General features: G+C 47.8%; 1 protein-coding gene across 1 annotated transcript in view; it reads right to left on the reverse strand.

Moving 5' to 3' along the window:
- Nucleotides 1–20010, reverse strand: part of ASTN2 (astrotactin 2) — a 226636-nt gene that overhangs the window by 19503 nt on the left and 187123 nt on the right. The window contains 1 exon segment of the mRNA XM_031556166.1: nucleotides 10202–10343. Coding sequence (XP_031412026.1) covers nucleotides 10202–10343 — 142 coding nt within the window.

Here is a 20010-nt window from a genome sequence, read left to right on the forward strand (position 1 = left end):
AGACTGCACCCCCTCACTGCCAACCCTGAAAAGAGGTCTGGGAAGGGGTGGATCCTGGCTCCACCCCTTTTAGTCACTCAGCTGCATTGCATACACCTGTGCTGCCCTGGGTTGGCCCTGCCTTCCCACCAGGTGCTCAATCACTGCTTCAAGCTGTGACTTAGCATTTCTTCTACAAACACAAACCATATTACTACCTGATCAGAGACAGTCACCGGTACGTAACCTTGACTGCAGCAATCTAGAGGAGCGAGAGATCCTGTATCAGTGCTATTAATGATTCAGGGACACACATCATTGGTGGATGACACCCCCAGGAATGTCCCCGCATGCCACCAAAATGGCCACCACACAAGGCTGGGACATGTTCCCCTCCCAGCACGTGCTGCAGAGCTCCCAGCAATGTGATTGGATCCCTCTCCCCAAACAGGTGGGTATTAATGAAAACAAAAGCAACTCCCTGTGCGTGCACACTACAACCCACTTGGGTACCCTCCCTTCTGTTTCTATACCCCCTGTGTCTCTACACACCTCAATTTCATTATCTCTGATCTCGAGCTGCCTATTATACGCTTTTTGCCAACATAAATATTTAAACCCTGCACATTGCACAGAAAGGCCCTTGTGGAGTTAATGCTTCATCTCTTGTTTCCTCTTGGAAAACAATCCCATGTACAGCAGGTACAAAGTATGGGTAGAGCTGAAAGCCAGAAGGGGGTCTGCAAGGGCTGGGGGCTGCAGGGTGATTTTACGTGGTGTGGGGTTGTGCTAAGCTATGCGTTCCTGCTACTGGTATGGAAAAGCTCCCAGAAAAGAGGTGCCCCAGTTCTGAGCTGATGGGATGGACAGACACACCACCAGTCCTTGTCACACATTTCCACGCATGTGGGTCCAGGACCGATGGACACCAGGACCCATGAGGACAGAATACTGTGAGTTTTACACGAACCCTAGGGGCTCCCACCAGCCTCCCACATGTTGCCTTGATGGCCATGAAGCAGGTTGAGCCAGTGGACAAGAGACAAGAGTTCTGCTTCTGTCTCAATTTACTTTATGGGCACAAAAGCAGGGAGAGCAGCACTGATGCGACTCTTGGGCAGCAACACAGCCGTACTCTGGTCCAGCTAAGATCACAATTAGGGAAGAAGTTGCAGCTACGGAGACAGCAACTGGCACTGGAGAGCAGTCTGCCTGGGTTGGGACACACCTCAGCCCTTGGCTGTGCACGATGGATGCCCTGGCAGGAAGAGAAATACTGCGCGGGACAGAAGCACAACTTGTGGCAGCCTTAACAGCTTGGAACACTTTCCCTCGTGCCTTTGGGTGACTTCAGTGCTGAGGGGCACTGAAGAAGTGTTCTGGTTCAGGGTGCTCGTTCCTGCCTATCACTGCCTGGGGAGTGTGTGCAAGGCGCATCCCAGCATCCTGGCTCCGCAGCAAGCACAAAGCTGACACAGAAGGGCTGGAAGTCTGTGATGTTGCAATGACGCAAACCAGACAGAAAAAAATAGTATGAAAGCATCCCAGCCCGGCAGCAGGCATTTCTGCTCGGGGTTGTGCAACAAGATTAAAAGCTGAGGCTGTTTCCATAAATACAGGGCAGCAGGAGATGCTCAGAAGGAAGATGATGATGCCAGGGGTTGGTGTGTACAGATGTCGCTCTACGCACAGCCCTGGGACTTCCCCAGGAGAATTCAAGAGCAGAAAATATGGAAGGAAAGCAATAGGTCCTGATTCAAAGGTTAAACATCCCAGAAGGTCTGCAGCCCAATGGGTCAACGCTAAGCTGCCCAACCAACGGTCTCAGCCATTTAGGCAACCACCCGCCAGCGAAGCCAGCCTTCCTGATCTGGGCACAACTCCTATGGCAGCAGATCTCCACAGCTCCATCAGCTCATCCAGGGACGAGAGCACCCCTGTCCTCCTATGCCTTCCAGCCGTCACTCCCTGAACAAAGAGCAGTCCTCACCCTCTATGTCTTTTCTTAGAAACATTTAAATTATGACATAAGCTTTGGCTCCAAGGGCTTTCAGTGAAAGCCTGGGTATTTTCTTTCCTCTTTTCATAACAGAAACCATATTGCTGTATAATCAAATTTATCTCAGTCCTGATGAGCAGAGGGAAGTGTGTATGTGTGTGAGATGACCAGCAGTGATGAGGATATGTGTGGCTGGGGACAGTGCTCCTCAAGGCAATATACCTGTCCTTGGCAGTACAAGGTGGCAATGGACTGGAGCGGTAGGCAGCCAGGATCTGCCAAGCTCAGATCACGGGATAGAAAGCCAAGAAGTAGCATCCCTCATGAATCTCATCCTCATCTTCTGCTGCCACAATGGGCTTCCTGCCTTGGGCTAAAAGGGCAGCATCTGATCAATAAGAGAGGAGCAGTTTGCATACAGTGACAGGGAGACCACAATGAATGATGTCACTGAGCCCCAAGGGAGATGTCCTAGTCAAAGTATTTCATCTCCTCAAGCCCTCTGTCAACAGCTATTGAGGCAGCCTTCTGGACACTTAGCAAAGGATACAGCTCATTTTTAACACTTCTCTTCTACAGGTGGAAAAGCTCAGGAAACAGCAGCTATTTCCAGGGTACTCACTGAATTTGAGTGTCTCCACTTTATGCCAACCAACTCCACAAATTCAGCATAAGTCAACAGGAGCTTTGAGGATGATGCTCCCAAATCAGAGGTGCCCAAATTTTGCAAACCTAGTTTCAGCAGTAGGGTTTTGGCTGCTTGAGCACTAATATAGCCTGAGATAGGCAGTGAGGGCTCTGAACCTGTGCAGCAGAGAGATTCCTGTTGTCTTAGCACATACAAGTGAAAGAGCTCCCAAAATGTGGGATCTGCTTTTAAGCAAGAGTTAAGCTGCAGCTGAGGGGTTGCAGGCTATGCCTTATGACATTCCTGCTCCATCATTTGAGCCCAAGGCTAACCAGTCTTGGAAAATACTACATCCTATCACTGCAGAAGGATCTGTGTCAGGCCCGACCAGCCTGGAAATGCCCAGGTGCACTCAGAACCTTCAGTATACCCTGCTAAGGAGCTGAAGAAAGGAAAAGCTAAAGGAGAAAAATACAAACTGGTGTGAAACAATCACCAAACCCAAGGAACAACTCAAAGGCCACTTTCAAAGACCTACTGGGAATGATCCAGTAGGTAATGGCACCCCAAAAGCCTCTACGGTGTGGAAAGAACGATGCACAGGTGGGATACTGAGCCTTATCTTTTCACTTGGATCAGTGTCGTCTTTTATGCTTGACATCTCCAGCCTCTGGGAGCTGATTTAGTCCGGGTACAGCTCTGTCTTCAGATCAGCCCTGTGGGTGCAGTTGTACCCGAACAGCAAGGTCTCAGAGCAGCTTGTCATATCCTTCCTGTTGTGCATTTATGGGTAAAGCTGAGCTGCTTTTTGTTTCTCCTAAGGCTGGAATTAAGCTATAAAAAACTTTGAATTATCTGCAAAGATCAGGCTGAGCTGCTACTGGGCCACTGAGCCCTGGCAGCAGAGGGGAAACTGCAGCTGGCAAAGTGGCACTGTTGCTGTGCAGAAAGGTCATCCTGCTATCAGATTGGCTCTGCTAGGGAAAAAGAAACACACTGAGAGCAAGAACAAAGGAGAGTGTGAGACACCAAATAAGTCTGCAGCGTTTTCACGGGCATGCCTCAACTTCCTTGATGTCAACTCTCAGATCTACAGCCCAGACCACCCAAGGACGTTAAGAAGATGAGGCCCCACTTTTGTGTATGATATACTGCACAGCCTCTGGATAGAGAAACAACTCTCTGAAGAGCTCTCCTGAAGAGAGGGGCTTAGGTGAAGTGTGAGTGAAGGCATCGTGTGGCTCTCCATTCAGCTCCAGCCCAAGGCATACTGCTGCTTCTTGCCTCAGCTTCCCCTGCTAAGAAATGATCAATAAGAACAAAACCACTTGTCCATGTCCTGACTCACTTCTCCCGTACAATATAAGAGAAACATGCACTGCAAGCAGTAAAATCCTTCTGTCCTGGAAGGGAAGTAGGTCCAAACCCCAACACTGCTGTAAGAATCAAATCAACACTGTCCTCAGCTTTCCAGTCTTAAGAAAAAAAGGTGCTCTGCAACATGGAGAACTGAAGACCAAAACAAAGGGCTCCAACACAGCAGCACAATGCAACTTTTGCTAGCTTAGAGGCAAATCAAAGCCAGCAGTATCTGTGCTGCTATTTATATTGCATCTCTTGTACTTGCTCTGCCATTAGTCAATGGGATAAGTCTTGGACCGATCTGTGTTAGTGGCATTAGGTTTCTATACACAGAGAGATAAAAATACTCTCCAAGTCCGTAACTGTAAGGGGTGAGTAAATTCATGATGGGGAAGAGGTGGAACTGCAGAGGTCCATTTGCTTACCAGCAGACCAACAGGCCAAACCGCTCCTCTCCACCCCACTGCCATTTCCAGGAAGAATCCCCCATTCGCACGCTCCCCCAGATGCAATCCCCTACCAACCATCAGGCTGTGGCTCCTCCTCCTCCTCCTTGTTCCTACCACCCGCCCAGAGGACAGATGCAAGTGGGCCTGGACCCAGCCAAGGCTGGAGCTCGGGTGCCAGGAGATTTCAGAACAAAACCACCAAGAATGTTATTTCAATCCGGATGTCCTGAGGAAAGGGTGGGGAGGAGCTGGCCGCAGGAGGCAACAAAGGCTGTTCTGTTTCTCTTTGTGGCACGAGGTGGGAGCAAAAGCAGAGAATTTGGGAAGGATAATTTGGCTTTTCCAACAAAAAGTGAGGAGATGCTCATACCCTTGGCAGGTCACAGGGAGAAGGCTCTACAGAGGTCAGCAGAAAGGCAGCTCCTGATGCCAGATCTGTCCCAGGCAGCTGGACACTATTAGGAGATGGATGTGAAGGAGGATTGAGGCACAAACCCAACTTTTAGAATGGCAATGGCAAGTGTTGGAACAGACATATTGCAGTAGTTCCTGGAGGCCCTGCTCTGAGTCAACCAGGCTGGGGTGGACACAGACATACAGTCATAGAACCGTCTGAGTTGGAAGGGACCATTAAAGGCCATTTAGTTCAGCTCCCCTGAAATGAACATCTACAGCTCAATCTGGTTGCTCAGAGCCCTGTCCATAGCAAGAGCAGCTTCTAACCTGAGCTCACAGCCCAAGTGAACAGAAAAACAGATGGAGGTGAGTGAGACAAAGGGATCTGCTCACATCACCCCATGAAGCAAATGGCAAAGTTGGGAAAAGCCTCTTGCACCTTGCCTGACATGATGGAAGCAGGAATGTCTTTCACACGGCTTCCATACATGTATGCTTCCACACGGGGTGGTAATAAAAAACGTCAACGTCGGGAACTTCAGCAAGACTCCAGCATGCATGGGATGTCACTGACATTAACAGAAACTGTCTCCTCACTGTGCTGAGCCTCTGTCCTCCCTCTACAGACCATGTGCCGGGGGCCAATCTTCCTCCACTACAGGGATCTGCACAAAGTCCACATGGGCTCAGACTGCTCAGTGATGGATTTACTTCAGCAAAAGCAACCGCACATCCATGCCAACGTGTGGGCAGCCTGGTTCTGAAGTAACCCTTGTCTGCTGAGAAAGAAAGAGCCAGAAGTCAGAGGCTAGGGGAGGATTTAGCAAGCACTTGTTCAACTCCTGACTTGCCTTGCTTGAGTTTCTGCAAGCCAGAAATGCCTAAGAAACTACAGCCATACATTGCTTAACTTCAGGAAGCTGGAAAGCATGTGGAATAGAAGAGGTGGATTCAGTGAAGCAGCACAGCTCCTGTGCACATGAGGGACTCAGCCAAGGGCTGTAACAGATGTGTTTTAACCCATGCCACTGAGCTATTTGGGATCTGTCTCCGATTTCTTCAGCGCTCATTCATGTGTCTTCCTGACGGAAGACCAACAATAACAATTAGTATCATATAAGGAGCGGCAGACTGTTGCCAGCATTAGCAGACACTTGAGCACCAAGGGTTTCCATTCCACTTTTTATCCCAGCTATGCATACGGCAGAGGTCAGTCAACATTAATCAGTCTTGTTCTGAGCCAGCTCCTTCAGTGCGTTCAGCTTTGCTGAATTGCAATCGCTGTCTCTCAGTGCTACAAAGGTTCCCAACATTCAACCACTTTGTCTCCTTCCTTACACCCACCCAAAATAAGTGTTTTCACTGCGTGATGACAGGCTAAGCCCAGCCATGCTGGAGGTGGACTCCAGGCCAACAGGCATCCCTGCTGGCTGAGCAGGGCATGTGGGTCTTGGCCAGGAGCTTTGCGTTGCTGCTCTGAGCTCTAAATCCACTTCCATCCCATTGGAGGGTCTGACCTTCATCCACCTTCCCAACATTTCTGAAACTCACTCTCCCAGATTCCATGGGCTAGTTTGGGATCACTCATGGGAAACCCTATGTGGGCCAGCAAAGGGAAGGTAAATTTGAGCTCCCTGTCAGCGAATGAACACACTTCCTAAGAAAGGCTCTGGGAGGAATCCTGATGACTTCCATATTATTTCCAGTAAATTTTGTGCTGATTCTTGGCACAAACACCGGAAATGAATAGGCTAGGTCAGGAATGTAAATAAAGCGAAACATTGGGATTTAATCTAATCTATAATTATAGTATCTGTGGTGCAGGGAAGAGGTTGGTGCATTTGCACTGCAGCTCCATAGAGAAGCCAGAGGGGGGGTTTATTTCCCTTTTCAAATGTTCCATTTCTGGCTTCCACCTCTTGGTGTATCCCCAGGCACCTGAAACAATCGTGCTGGGTTGGCAGGGCTGCTTTCCAGCAGCCTGTCAGGTACAGCTCAGCAAAGAGGCATCCCGAGGCACCCAGGGGATGGTGAGGTGGGAAGCTGAGATAGCTGAGGTGGACTGGAGGCTCAGGGAGGCTGTGGGACGCACAAGGGAAGCTTCTGTCTCAGCAGCGAAGAGCACCGTTGGGTTGTAGGGTGTTGAGCTATGTAAGGACCGTGAGATATGCAAGGTCAGTCCTCCAGGCTGAATTTAACCTCCATGTGTGGGCATCCACATCAACCATATACCTCAGCCAATGGCTACATGCAGCCTTGCTAAAGTGGACTACTTTCCATCATCTCAACCCCAGTGTACTACAGGCAGGGGAAAGAAAAGGGCTGACAGGAAACATATGTCCGTCAGTCTGAAACTGCAAAGGACAAAGAAATCAGTTCTCCTTTTGTTAGTGTGTGTTTTGAAATTACAGAAGTCTCAAAAGCAGCATAATCAATCCGGCTGCTTGTTTGCTTGTTTGTAGAGCATTTTTTTGGATTTGTTTTTCATGTGCAAGCTCGGCTTTGATCTCAGGGTGGTAATATGCCAAACAAGTGGCCAACAGAAGTGAAACTGCCATAGGTACTACAGCAGAAATGGGACAGGACATCAGATGCATTTACAAAGCAGAAGAGACTCCCATGATCTCACAGCCCCCCACCTCAGCGATACCCTCAGACCACTGAACAAGCAAAAGCATTTGCTTTTGAAGAGCTCCAATGCTACAGGATCTGTGTGCTCACCTACCAGCCTGGAGAAAAGCACAGATCCCTGCCGAGCTGCTATAATCAGGATTAATACCAGCTTGGAGCCTTCCAACAAAGCTTTTTTTTTTTTTTTTCCCCCACAAAAACAAATGAAACAAACAGAAGAAATTCAGTTTCAGAAGTGACCCCGTGCCCGTGTTTCTGTTGTTGTTATGTCCACGCGGGCTCAGAACAGAGTGTTAGCCTCACATTTCACTGTTCTGGCTTTCTTCATGCTGTGTCGCAACTGTATGGACATCTGAACAGAGGAATATTTAATGTGTGTACTTATGTATCTGAGAATGCACAGATGCTAAGTAAACACGTGCTGGTTGGCTCTCAGGCTGGAGCAAATGTGTGTGCACTGGATGTGCAAGCATAGTGGGGTTTGCAAACACATTGAGCACAGGAGTGTTGGTCCAGGCAGGTGTCCTTGTGCACACAGCAGCAGATGCTGAGCAAAGGGGGATGAGGTGTGTGTGCACATGTTTTGGATGGCCAAGAAGGCAGGTCTGTGCCCCACACATGCCAGCACATACGTGTGTCTGTACACATGCATGTAAGTGTGAACAGTTCTGAAAACTGGACGCCAAGCCCTGCTGAGTGGACAGAGCCAATTTGTGCATCACCCTGTCCTCTCCCAGCAACTCTGCCCTGTCCCCGCAGAAGCAATAGGGCCAAAGCCCTCTGGTGCCAGGGGACTGATGCCTGCTGGCTCCCCATGCAGAGCTGCTGTCCCTCGCCTTGAGACACCTGCCAGGACACAGGGTATTGCCAAGCCACAGGGATGACACAACCCTGAACAAAGCCTCCCACCCAAGGCTCTCCCAGCCCTCTATAGTCATCAGGATTTAGATCACAGAGCCCCCGAAGAGACGAGTGAGCACAATTATCCCTGCCCAGCAGATGGGGAAGATGATCTGGCAGTGTGGGCTGCCAAGCAGCCAGATCTCCTGGCTCCCAACCCCACACCCCTCCATCCAACCCAGCAGCTCGTCCCGCGCCTGGCGCTTTGGCAGCTGCAATCGCTGATAGCTCACAACCAAGTTTATGGGCAGTTGGGTCATTAGCGAGCTCTGCACTTGTTCCAGGCTTTCCCTGGCACCTTTTCAGAGCGACTCAGTTCCCAGTGATATTAATAATTATATTTATCCATTATAGATATTTAACAAGAAAACATTTAAAATGATGAAATGGAGAGAGGAACCTTCTCCTGGACGCCATCCTACTTGAGAGATACAAAATAAAGACTTTGCCATCTTTGGAGGCTGTCAACATATTTAACTTCGGGGCGGTGGAGGGGGAGGCAAAGGGAAAGTATTAATCAAGATCTTAAAAAGTTCTCGCTGACAGACCATTTGCCAGCTCTTGCTTTAACTGCTTTTGTGGTCCCATAAAAAGTTTCATTACTCACTACAAAATGTGTTTTAATTATTACAGTCGCTCTGACATTAAGCTCTGGGTGTTTCTCTCTTGCTTACTCTGTCTCTCCTTCATTTCCCTGCCTCCTTTTTATTCCTCTTCTTTTTTTCTTTTTTCTCCTCTTCTCTGACTCTCCCAACTCGTGCCATCCCCCACAGGACAGAGGATGCCATGGCTAGAGAACAGTCTGAAGATCTCAGCTCCCCAATGTGAGAGTGACTGAATTCCTTGGCATAGTCCTTCTCATAGACTTCAGCATTATGGGACCTCATGGATAGAATCATTAATAATAGAACCATGGAATGGCTTGAGTTGGAAGGGACCTCAAAGATGATCCAGTTACAACAACCTTGCCAAGGGGTATAGGCAGCAAAACTCCTCAGCACCACAAGGATGCCATGGCTGCAGCAATGAGGACAGGAAAACATGGGTGTGTTCAAATACAACATGCACCTGCTGAGTGTCCATGTCCCGTTCTGGGGGAATTAAAAATATAATGGGGAGCATGCTGCTGCGTCTGCCTCATGGCTCTGTTCCGCCTCTTCCACGCCTTCAGGTCCCTGCCTTCAATCCATGTCCATGTGCTCTTCTTTCCCATGGAAACTTACTCCTACTTTCTTGATCAGACACCCTTCAAACTACAGTGAAAGAAAAGTCAATATTGGATGCTGAAATCATCCCTGTACTTCGTATACGAGTTACTTCATAGATTCAAACAAAAAATCCAGTCTCATGTTCTCATATGTGTTATCTCAGAAGAGCCAAGTGATTAAGAACATCAGCATAGGTGTGACCATGCATCCCTACAGAAGGTAGGATGGTGGGAAAGTGAACTTGGTGCCTCTCCAATCTGGTAAATGTGTCTTAGTGAGACAAACAGCAACTGATGTGAGCAACCCTTCTCACATCCTTGACATCCTGCACTCTCATCTGATCAGGAACATGACCAGTGTGTGCAACATCAGCTTGGTTTGTCCATGTAAGACAAACTCATCGCACCTGGAAGCCCATCACACTGGAAATGTAAGTGGAGTCTCCCACAGGCTCCCAGTGCCTCCGGTGCTGTACTGGCAGATACTGGTTTTCCATTTCACTGGTTGAGCCCAACACCCAAAGCAACAGCCTCACTGTTTGTCCACGGTCTGGTATAACACTGTGCTGACCAAAAAGGATAATAACCATCACGTAATCCCAATGGAGTTCCCCCTTGCCCACAGGACCTCCCCACATGCCTCTCCTTACTTGTAGAGACCGTCTGGTTCCAGGCACTTGAAAATGACTGAGTAGAGGCTGGTTTCAGGGACATCTCCATGGCTCCGACCCGCTGCCACACAGGATGTTGCAAGGCCAGAAAGCAAATCATCTGCAAAGCTTAAAGATTCTCCTGGAGAGCAAAGAGACGAGAAAGACCAAAACATCAATATAGGGGCAAATTATCACTGGACATTGACAAAATAATGCAGGAACATCTCTACAGAGCACAGCTTAAGGGGAAGCATCCACATCCAGCTGGAAGGAATGGCCCCACGTCTATGTGGAGAATGTTGCTTGGGGACAAAGCAAGTAGAAAAGACATTCAGGCCGAGAGCTGTAACTGGGATCCACAGCAGAAACTGTGCCCAGTGCTAAGTCAGAGCTTGGGAAAGTGTTCAACGAGCACAGCAGCAACACATGTGGGACCACCACCAAGGAGGGGCCCATGTCCCTGGGACAGCACAGATACCCACGCTCAGCAGGGCCCTCCTGCCCTGAAAGCACTTCCAGTTCTCAAAAAGGGACATGGCCTTTTTCAAAAATTCCCTGTCACTGTGAAATATGTTTCAGCTATGTGAGATTATCAAGCAAGGAGACGTTTATAGAGCTTGGATGTAATTGCTTTCAATGTGCTGTTTATTTTTTTATTCATTCAGTGGAAATCAGTAGCTTTGCACTCCCTTTCATGTGCTCTCCACTGGCTCCTGGAGCTGATTGCTGCAGAGCTCGGCTCAGCCACACTGAAGGACATTCGCCCCATTACAGGCATTCAAAGAAAAATAATAACAATTAAAAAACCGCTGAAAGATTTTTTTATTTTTATTTTTTTTGTCTTCTGGTTTATAAAGCTTATTAAACGCTTAGATCATGACCCAGCTGAAACTGAAAATGTCCCATTTATTAAGCTCTTTGGACCTGATTATTCACTGCTGTGCAAGCTGGCTCCTCGCACTGAAGATGCTGAGCATTCCATTCCCATTTTGCATCTGTGTAACCGAAAGCTCAAGGTACCCAGCAGTACAAACCCTGAGCAGCTGCCCTGGTTGTGCCCTTGGAGAACCAGAGAGAGGGCGGCTGCAGCTGCCGAGCGGTGCTGGGATCAGCAGAGCTGGGCCCAAGTTGCAGCACTGGGCACTCATGCACGTGTAAATGTCAAAGCACCGCAGCAGAGATTGGAAAATTCCCTTCTCAGCACATTTCTCCCTTTATTCTTCTGTAAGCAAAAGTAAGTGAGGACTACTGAAGTGAAGCACAAGTCTAGTCTCTTGGTATAGACTGTAAGAAATATCCCACTGGTATGCTCAGCCCAGAATGCCTCATTGTGTGGCCCAGGTAGAAGAAAAAAAACCATCCTCCTCAGCCCCCCCAGGCCGTGTTTGAATCGTCTCAAGATACACAATTCAGTAACAAATGTCCCCCTTGGCTAGAGAAAAGAGCAGCAATAAATACTTTTCCTCCCTAAAGGAATCCAAGCCTTAATTATTCATTTTAATGCTCCCAGCACGACTTGTTCTTTCCAAACGTTTTTCAGGCAGCTGTCACCAGGTTCCAGAGTTTACCCTGGCTACCAGAGCTGGGGCTGTACCACAGCCCAGGTCAACTCAGCGGGCAGGTTGGGTTGGCAGCCCGAAAGTCACTGCCTGGAAGTTGCACAGCCTTCAGCAAGTCCCTCAGCGCTGGGGTGATGGTTTAAACAAACAAACAACACTCTACTGCACATCTCCAATTCTCATTTCCATCCCTTCCCGTTATGACATCGGGTTGGACTTGGGAACTCCCTGTCACCAGAAGTCACCGAGGACACTGTCACCATGGATGAATCACTGACACGTAACGAGAAAACAGCGCCGGAGTGTGCTGCTGAACTATGGAAAGACCTTTTGATCCTCTTCAGACCTCAAACAACCGCTCTTTGGATGAGAATGAAACTTCATGGAGGGCAGACAATCCCATGGGTGTCTCTGTGGGCATCCCACGTCTTCCTCTGGAGCACTCAGCCATCTATCCAGCCCCTGGGTCAAGCCTGTCTGGCAGCTCCTACAGCATGACTAAAGATGTCGGTGTTTGTTTCATTTTATTGGGTTTTCATTACAGCACTTTCTTCACTTTCTTTCCTGCTTCCCTTGGACCCTGCTCTTTGCAAGCTGGCTATTTATCTGACCCAGTCACTGCTCTGCCCTGGGACCAAAAACCGAGTCAGCCCCTAGATGCAGACCAGGAGCTCATCAGCTGGATATACCTAAGGCAGCACGTGTGTTTGCCAGCCTTGCAAGAGGATGACAGACCATGAACCCTACCAAGTGAAAGTGGACCTGGGGTGCTGCAGCAATAGAGCAGTACCCAGCTGGCTGCACAAAGCCCAGACAAGGGCTCAGCAGGAGGGCACCATGTTGCATTGCTCCGCCACGCTCACGAACAAGACACAGGAAAAAGCAAGAGAGGAGGCTTCACAGGGAGATAACAAAAGGCACAAGTTTAGTGTACGTGCAGAGAGATAAAAAGAGCAAGAAGAGGTACGTGTCTCTGTGAATGCACCACCAGGGCAGGGGCTCAGATGGAAACTAAATATTTAGGCTAATGGGCAGTAATGGCACAAGAAAGTAAATTGGATATGAATAGATGGTCTACTCCTGAGAGGGACAAATAACCTAACTATCTCTTCGGATAGAGTTTGATCATTTTATAAAAGGGATTATACGGATAAGTAGCTTGTGATGGAAAGCAATGGAGCTTCTCTTTCCCGTCTGGACCTGTGTTCTCACACACCCCGCCAGCAAATATAAAGAAGGATTTCAGCCTCCCAGAGCAGCCCTGGAGCGCAGTCCTTCTAGACTGCTGTAGTAGCTTTGCTCGCATTATTAAATTTCAGTAAGAATTCAGAAAGATTCTCTGCAGAGTAAATGATAGCTAAGTAGATCATCTCTGTGGAGGAGGAGATATTTTATTGACCAGACAGACATCTGTGCCCTTCATTAATAGTAATAAATAATTGATGTCACACTAAATAAAGCAATGAGCTGTTACAGATATCAAGGACAAATGACCATCTCCTATGAGGATGCCTCACTTGCGTTCACTTCTCAAAGGCAAGAAAACCAAACCAGAGCTCAGTGCCACTATATTAAGTGCTGCTCACAGAGCCAAAGAAGGTACTTCACACACTGGTTACAGGCAATGGAGAAATAGTGCTCAGCGCTGGGCTAATCATACACCAAATTCATGACAGAATCTCTTCCTTCTCATTTCCCTGCCACTGCCTTCCCAAGACCGGTCAGCCCCAAAGCACCCAGTTCCCCAGGCAGCTTTAGAATACCAATCTCTGCTCTGCTAATGACCCTCAGAAAGATGCAGCTCTCTCCAGGCATTTTCCTTCTCTCCTACACAACTCCTCACTGTGCTTCATCTCTTCTACAGATGGGGCTGTGGAGTTTGGCAAACTTCCTCTCTTCTGTTTTGTAAACATGACTCTTATACTAGCTGTGGTGTCACAATGAGTCAGTGTTCTCCCCAAAACAGAAGGAAATAACAGCATGCTTGGAACCTGCTGAGCTCTACTGCATGAAGTTTTGCAGTCGAATGGCCCAAAGCTGCTCACACCAAGGCATGTTGTAGGTCAAGCCACAGTGATGGCTCTGGGAGAGACAACAAGGAACCCAAAGGGATGTCTGCTCTGGTGGACAGTAACCCAGCTTCCACCCACTGCAACCTGTGCCAACGGCCAGCAGCCTCGGGCAGCACGTGGGATGAACTGCTCACCAGCCATCCCATTGAAGGCAATGGAATTATAGACTGAGCTCCACCTGACTAAACAAGAGAGCAGGGCCAGAAGCCTTGGTGAGGTTGGAGGAGCAAAAGGGACCTTCAGAGATCCTCCCACACCTCCAGGGAGGTGCTGTGAATCCAAATGGAAGAGCAGAAGAGAGGAGACCTGTGCTGAGATTGACCTCGGAGATTCCTAGAAAGATCATGAAGGGGAAAGCAGAAAGGCACCAACATCTCTGTCTCGACAGCTTCTTTACTAGACTGAATTGAACCAACCCTGCAACGTTACCAGCCACTTTCTTCTGATTGTGGTTTTCTCTCTCTGTCTTTCTGCCTTTTGTTTTTTTTTCAACCTGTTTTCAATTTACTCTTGTGGCATCTCTGACTGTGACCTCATTCTGGTACTTAGGGGAAGAAAAAAAAAAAGAAAAAGAGTGAGTGTCCTTTAGAAAAGAAATGAAAGAAATCATATTTTATTTAGCTTGGTTGGTTTTGAAGCTTTAGCAGAAGAAAGATTAACCTTTTCTGCCTAACTTAATGAAAACAAGGAGAAAGCCTGTATGGATAAATAAATATCTGTGTGGGTATGGAGCAGGCATGATCGTGTTACAGCCCCGGTGGAGCTGTAATAGGGAACAGGCGCGTTCCTGCACAGCGGCTCCCAATTCCCTATCCATTTTCAAGGAAAGAAAAACAGAGTAGAATGTCAGAGGCCCAAGTGGGCATGAACGAGGAAGCCCAGGGAAGGCAGATGGGGCCCTGCGAGGACTTTTGTCCCCGGCTGTGACCTCCAGAGCAAGGCCAGCAAAGCAGATGGAAAAAAAGGCCCTACTCCACTTTGCTCTTGCCAGGTTTTGTTTCCTGAAATGAGGAAACAAATGGCATGCCGAACCCTCCAAATCTGTCATGTTTTGGGGCAGCTCATCACACTCTCTTCTTCCTCCAGGGCTCTGTCCCTGAAGAGAGGAGATGCCAGGAGGTCTGTGAGCAGAAGGCCTGGAGCAGTACTGGAGAGGGGAGAGCGGGGAGCAGGGCTGCTCCTTCCCAGCAGGCCATACCTGGGCTGAATGAGCTCCGGGTCTGGCTCCTGGTAGGGTAAATCAGTGAGAAGTGGTTCATCTTGGAGGCAAAGGTCTGATTTAAATTAGTGTGACATAACTTCAGGCATCAGAGTTGCTCTTATTTACATCAGCAGATGGCCCGTCTTCCGCTTTGGAGAACACTAAAAGCAAAACGTCCCCACTGATGCTGGTGGGTATGTCAAAATCTCCTTCTCTGCAAGGTGTGCGTGTGCCAGATTGTATTTTAGTTATTACTGAAAAATCTTCTGCCCACATTCTGGGAGCACCACACTCGCTTCCTACTGTGTTACATGGAGCATGCCTAAACCCCCACGCCCAAAGATCCAAGAAGTCCCTTCTTTGTGGTGACTTCTCCAATTTCTCTGGCTCAACACAAGTTGTCCACACTGAAATGGAAAAGCGAGTGATTATTTTGTGCAACCTCAGGCACAATTCGTGCCTTACTTGCTAATTTGTACAATGGCACAAATTACAGCACTTCTCCGAATGACTTCACTTTGCCTAAGTTATGAATTTTGGGGAAGTTCCTTCACACATCTGTGCATTACTAGATGCACCAACAATGATGAAAGGTTCTCCTCTGGGCTTCCCAGTTCTTCTGCTGACGCTGCATTTGTAGACGGCTGAATTTAAGGAGCAACATTCTAGCTGAGCTAAGAGCGAAAATTGCATTCTGGTGCCACAGAAATCCCATGAATGGCTTCATTGGTTCTCTCCAAGGCCACAGCTTATTGCGTGAGCAGCAACCACATGGAACTGAAGGATGGGTTGTCTTGCACCATTCTTATCAAGAGCAGCCAGTTGCACAGAAAGAAAATGGTCTTAATTTGGATGAGCTGCAACGTTCTGAAAACATGATGCACAAGGTTAATCATGAGCGTGTTCTTCCTTTAGGGTCATCAGTAGGACTCACTGCTTTTTCACCTGAGCTCTCCACAGACGCTGCTTATCACAGTTCTTTCACAGTCAGTCTCTAAGACCTTGGAAAAACTCCTTCAACTCACATAAAAATGCACTGCCTCCTCCATCTCCCCCAAGGCAGTATGCTTTTGGAGGACAATGAGAATTAATGCATTTCACTCTGTACTGTGAGCCCTCCAGTATTTCTCAGGGTTCACTGGGTTGCTAAGGGTCAACCACAGCCAGACACAAGCAGATTCTGCTATGCTTGGAGCCATCCAGACATAAGCCAGTTCCAATCTCAAAGCCACGTATTCACATTCGCATGGTAGAGAGTCCAAGTGAATGTATGTATTCCCTTGGAGTTAGTTTTGGACTCTGCAACATATTAAAAGTTACTTGATTTCAAGGCAAAGTGGGAACCCATTTGTGCTGGGAGTTGTGCAGACACAAAGAAAAGACATGATGAGCTTTGTCCTCAAATACTTCTTGTCTGGGAGATTTTATCCACCACTTCAGATCTAGTTCCCATCCTCATTCTTGCTTTCCTTTCATTTTTAGCTTCTTTTTAATTAAAGGTTTCTCAACACAGACCAGTGGCCTGGAATCCCCAAGGCCCATGGGCAGCAGTCTGCAGATCATTTAGGGACTAGATGTCCAACAGGAAGTCCATCCACCCTGCTACAGCCCCAGTCACTCCTTTGCTGCATAAACTGGTCTTTCAGATATTTCATAGACAGCAACTAGCCCTGTAGAATAACATCTCAACTCAAGTCAGCACCGTGTCCTGACAGCCAAGAGGGCAAACTACATTTTGGGGTGCATTAGTCTGGAAGGCATGTCCAGTGAGGAGCGAATGAGGACACTTAGTTTGTCCTTAGTCTAACACTTAGGAGGAAAGGAGAGGAGTCCAAGTGGCAACAAAATGGCTCTCTACAACCCCTCGAAGAGGGGAACGGGAAAGAGATGAGATGATGAGATGAAACTGCCTAGTTTAAGTGGCCCTAGTGATATTCAGACATTATGTCCTACAAACTCGTCTACCACACAATCGTCCTAACTCGCCTAGTATATTATAGTTTATGCAGAAATTGGGGGATATCTGCCAAACAGGAAGGGCTGCTCCTTCATTTCCAGCTCTGCTGAACAGTTCCTAATCTTTATTTTCAATTCCTTATGACCAAATGCTACAGTAGTTCACACATAACCACAGTGGCTGATTTTGTCTGCTGGAGACGAAGCCTTTAGAGAGGACACACGTGCATACGTGCATGAACACTGACACTCCACCAGCCTCAAATACCAGACTAGCAGGAGGGGTAAGAACATTTCCTGGAAAGAAGTTCAGGGTACAGTTAACCTCTACAAATATGATTATTTTGGGTGATTTGTCAAATCAAATTATTGTAAGGCTATGCTAAAAAGCCATCAGCTGATCTGTGCTTCAATTCATCTTGCACATTTTGGACTTGTGAGTTCAGCAGATTCCTTCCATATCATCACTGTTTCCTATCCTTCCACCCGGTCCCTTCTTACGCTCCTACTGGGAAATGGACCAAACCATGCACCAAAGTTCACTGCCTGAAGTGGCAATCAATTTAAAGAAACTATTCTTCATTTAGTCCCATTTATTCTAAATAGTGGCAACATGCACAGATGCAGATGTTCACAGACAATTAGTGCTAAGACTTTGGACCGGTATATTTAGAAGGGCTCAGCACACAACTGCAGCCAGATCTGCAGCTTGTTAGCCAACGAACACTTACAGAAATTGGTCCTGATGGAGAGACCTGCATGGAAGCAGACCTCTTACTTGGCCCTAATGTTCACTTTTGAACATTTGAGAATGTGGGGGCAGATACTCAGTTCATAAAATCTCCCGTAGCTCCCTTGAAGTCAATGGAACAATAACAATTTACACTAGCTGAGTTTCTGCATCCTGGCTGTGAGCTATTTGGAACAACTATACCATAATGATTATTACAGATATTTCAGATCACTTGTGTGAGATGGATAGGAGAACACCACTGCACAGGAAAATAGAGTTGGTTTGCTATGATTTCCAAAGAATTATGGACCCATATCTTGCAAACATTTACACATGTTTAGTTCTATTCATGTGAGTTGTTCCATTACACCCATGCGCCAGATAAACTAATGTACATGTCTGCAGAACTGAGGTTAAACCTTGTGAAAACACAAGTGAGTTCTAAATATTTTTGTAGATTTGTTCAGTTGCCTCACATTCAGCCTGGAAGGCATGTCATTTTACCGCGCTTCTTTTCATAACTTCCCATTTATCCAAGCAGTATCACAGCAGAAGCCAAACATGATAAAACTCAGGAAGAAGCGATTATCTGACCAAGCTCTGAATCTAGAAAACACCTACCCCTTTGGGTCTAATGTATCCAAGAGCTGACATCTGCTCATGAACAAGGAATTACCTGGGAACCAACGTATATATTCACAAAGACGATGCAAAAAAAGGGTGTTACTTTTTAAAGGCAGCAGGTTTGGGGCTAGAACCCAGACATTCAGTCCAGGCTTTTGTCTCTGAAAGACCATTAAACCCTTTCTATGATTAAAGAGAATCCGGGCACTGAGGATGCCTGCCACAAGCACGCAGCAGGGCACTGGCACAGAAGGAAGACTTCTGCTCTGAATTTTAAGTCACAATTCCTAGAAACCAGGACAAATCAATCCTGGCATCCGCAGGAACAGGGAGCTGTTAGTAGCCAGGACAGCTCTGATGGATGACGTCTCCGGGAACCCATCTCACCATAGGTCTGCTCTGGTGGTGGGAAAAATGCTTTGCCTCCTAGATGTCCTTGGCAAAGGCAGGTATTGGGCATGTTCCCCATCCCCAGAAGTGCCGGGTCCGTGGGAGACACGTCATCACCAGCAACTGTGCAACATCTTTCAACTCAGAGGACAAAAGACAGATTCCCTGAATAAGCAGAGAAGGATTAAGCCAAGTGGTAAATGGATTCCAGGGCTTCTCCAGGATCTGTGCTGACGAGGAAAGCCAGTGCCAGGTAGCCAACCCAGAGCTTGTATGGAAAGGTTATCACTTCTCTCTTTTCTTCAAAACTGTAAATAGAACCCAAACAGCCTTTGGGCCATGTTAGGAAGATAAGGTGAATCTCTCCCATCCCTTGCAAAGCCTGAAATAGAAGCCCCACCGCTCCCCATCCTGAGCATCAGGCATAGCATGCTGACATTTAGCAGTAGGGAAAATTACCCAAACAACAAACCATCGCTGTCTCTCTTCCTGCCCTCTCTTCCCCTGATCCGCTGGAAAATATTCATAAAGTGAAGTGGAAAACAAAACAAAACAAAACAAAAAACAACACCCAAACCCCAACAACCAAAAACCCAACCCTCCTTGGGCTGTGGAAACAACATGTAGAGCAGAACAGTGAGTCAGGCTCTGCTAACTGAGCAGTGCTACCAGTCCCGAAGCAGAGATGATTCACCAAAGCAACGAGAGCGAGAAGGTAGAAGAGACCAAAGAAAGGGTGGGGAAAGCAAGTTGCATCCAAAAAGGGGAGGAAATAAGAAATGAAACAGTTCCGGGTGGCATGCACCTTGCTCTTAATCAAACAGCACTCAGCTGGAACTGACTCGGGATGATTCACTTGATAATGGCGAAATTGTTCCCTTGGTGCTCTGTCCAGCCCTTTTTTTAAGAGGAGGATGGAAGAACAGATGTAAAACTTCAATTCATCCTCATCCCCTGCCCTTCTCTCTCTGCTGATGCTCAGTGCAGCCTCCCCTCCCTGCTGCCTCTGCATCCACCGCTCCATTCCCGCACCCATCCCCTGGAACTGCGGCAGCAGTACTCTGTTTTCCCCATAAAAGATGCTTTCAAGGAGATGAGAAAAGCAGGACCTGCTGAGGAGCACGGCATGCCGTGGGGAGGCCCTCCTGGATGCCACTGGCACAGAAAGCACACTGTCACAGAAGACAGGGAGGAGGATGCCTGGGGGGAGACTGCCTGCCAAAATGGTCTCCTGCTATCCTCCCTCCATCCTTCCTCCTCAGCTGTCCCCT

The sequence above is a fragment of the Meleagris gallopavo genome, chromosome 19 (genome assembly GCF_000146605.3).
Source record: "Meleagris gallopavo isolate NT-WF06-2002-E0010 breed Aviagen turkey brand Nicholas breeding stock chromosome 19, Turkey_5.1, whole genome shotgun sequence".
NCBI classification, from domain to species: domain Eukaryota; kingdom Metazoa; phylum Chordata; class Aves; order Galliformes; family Phasianidae; genus Meleagris; species Meleagris gallopavo.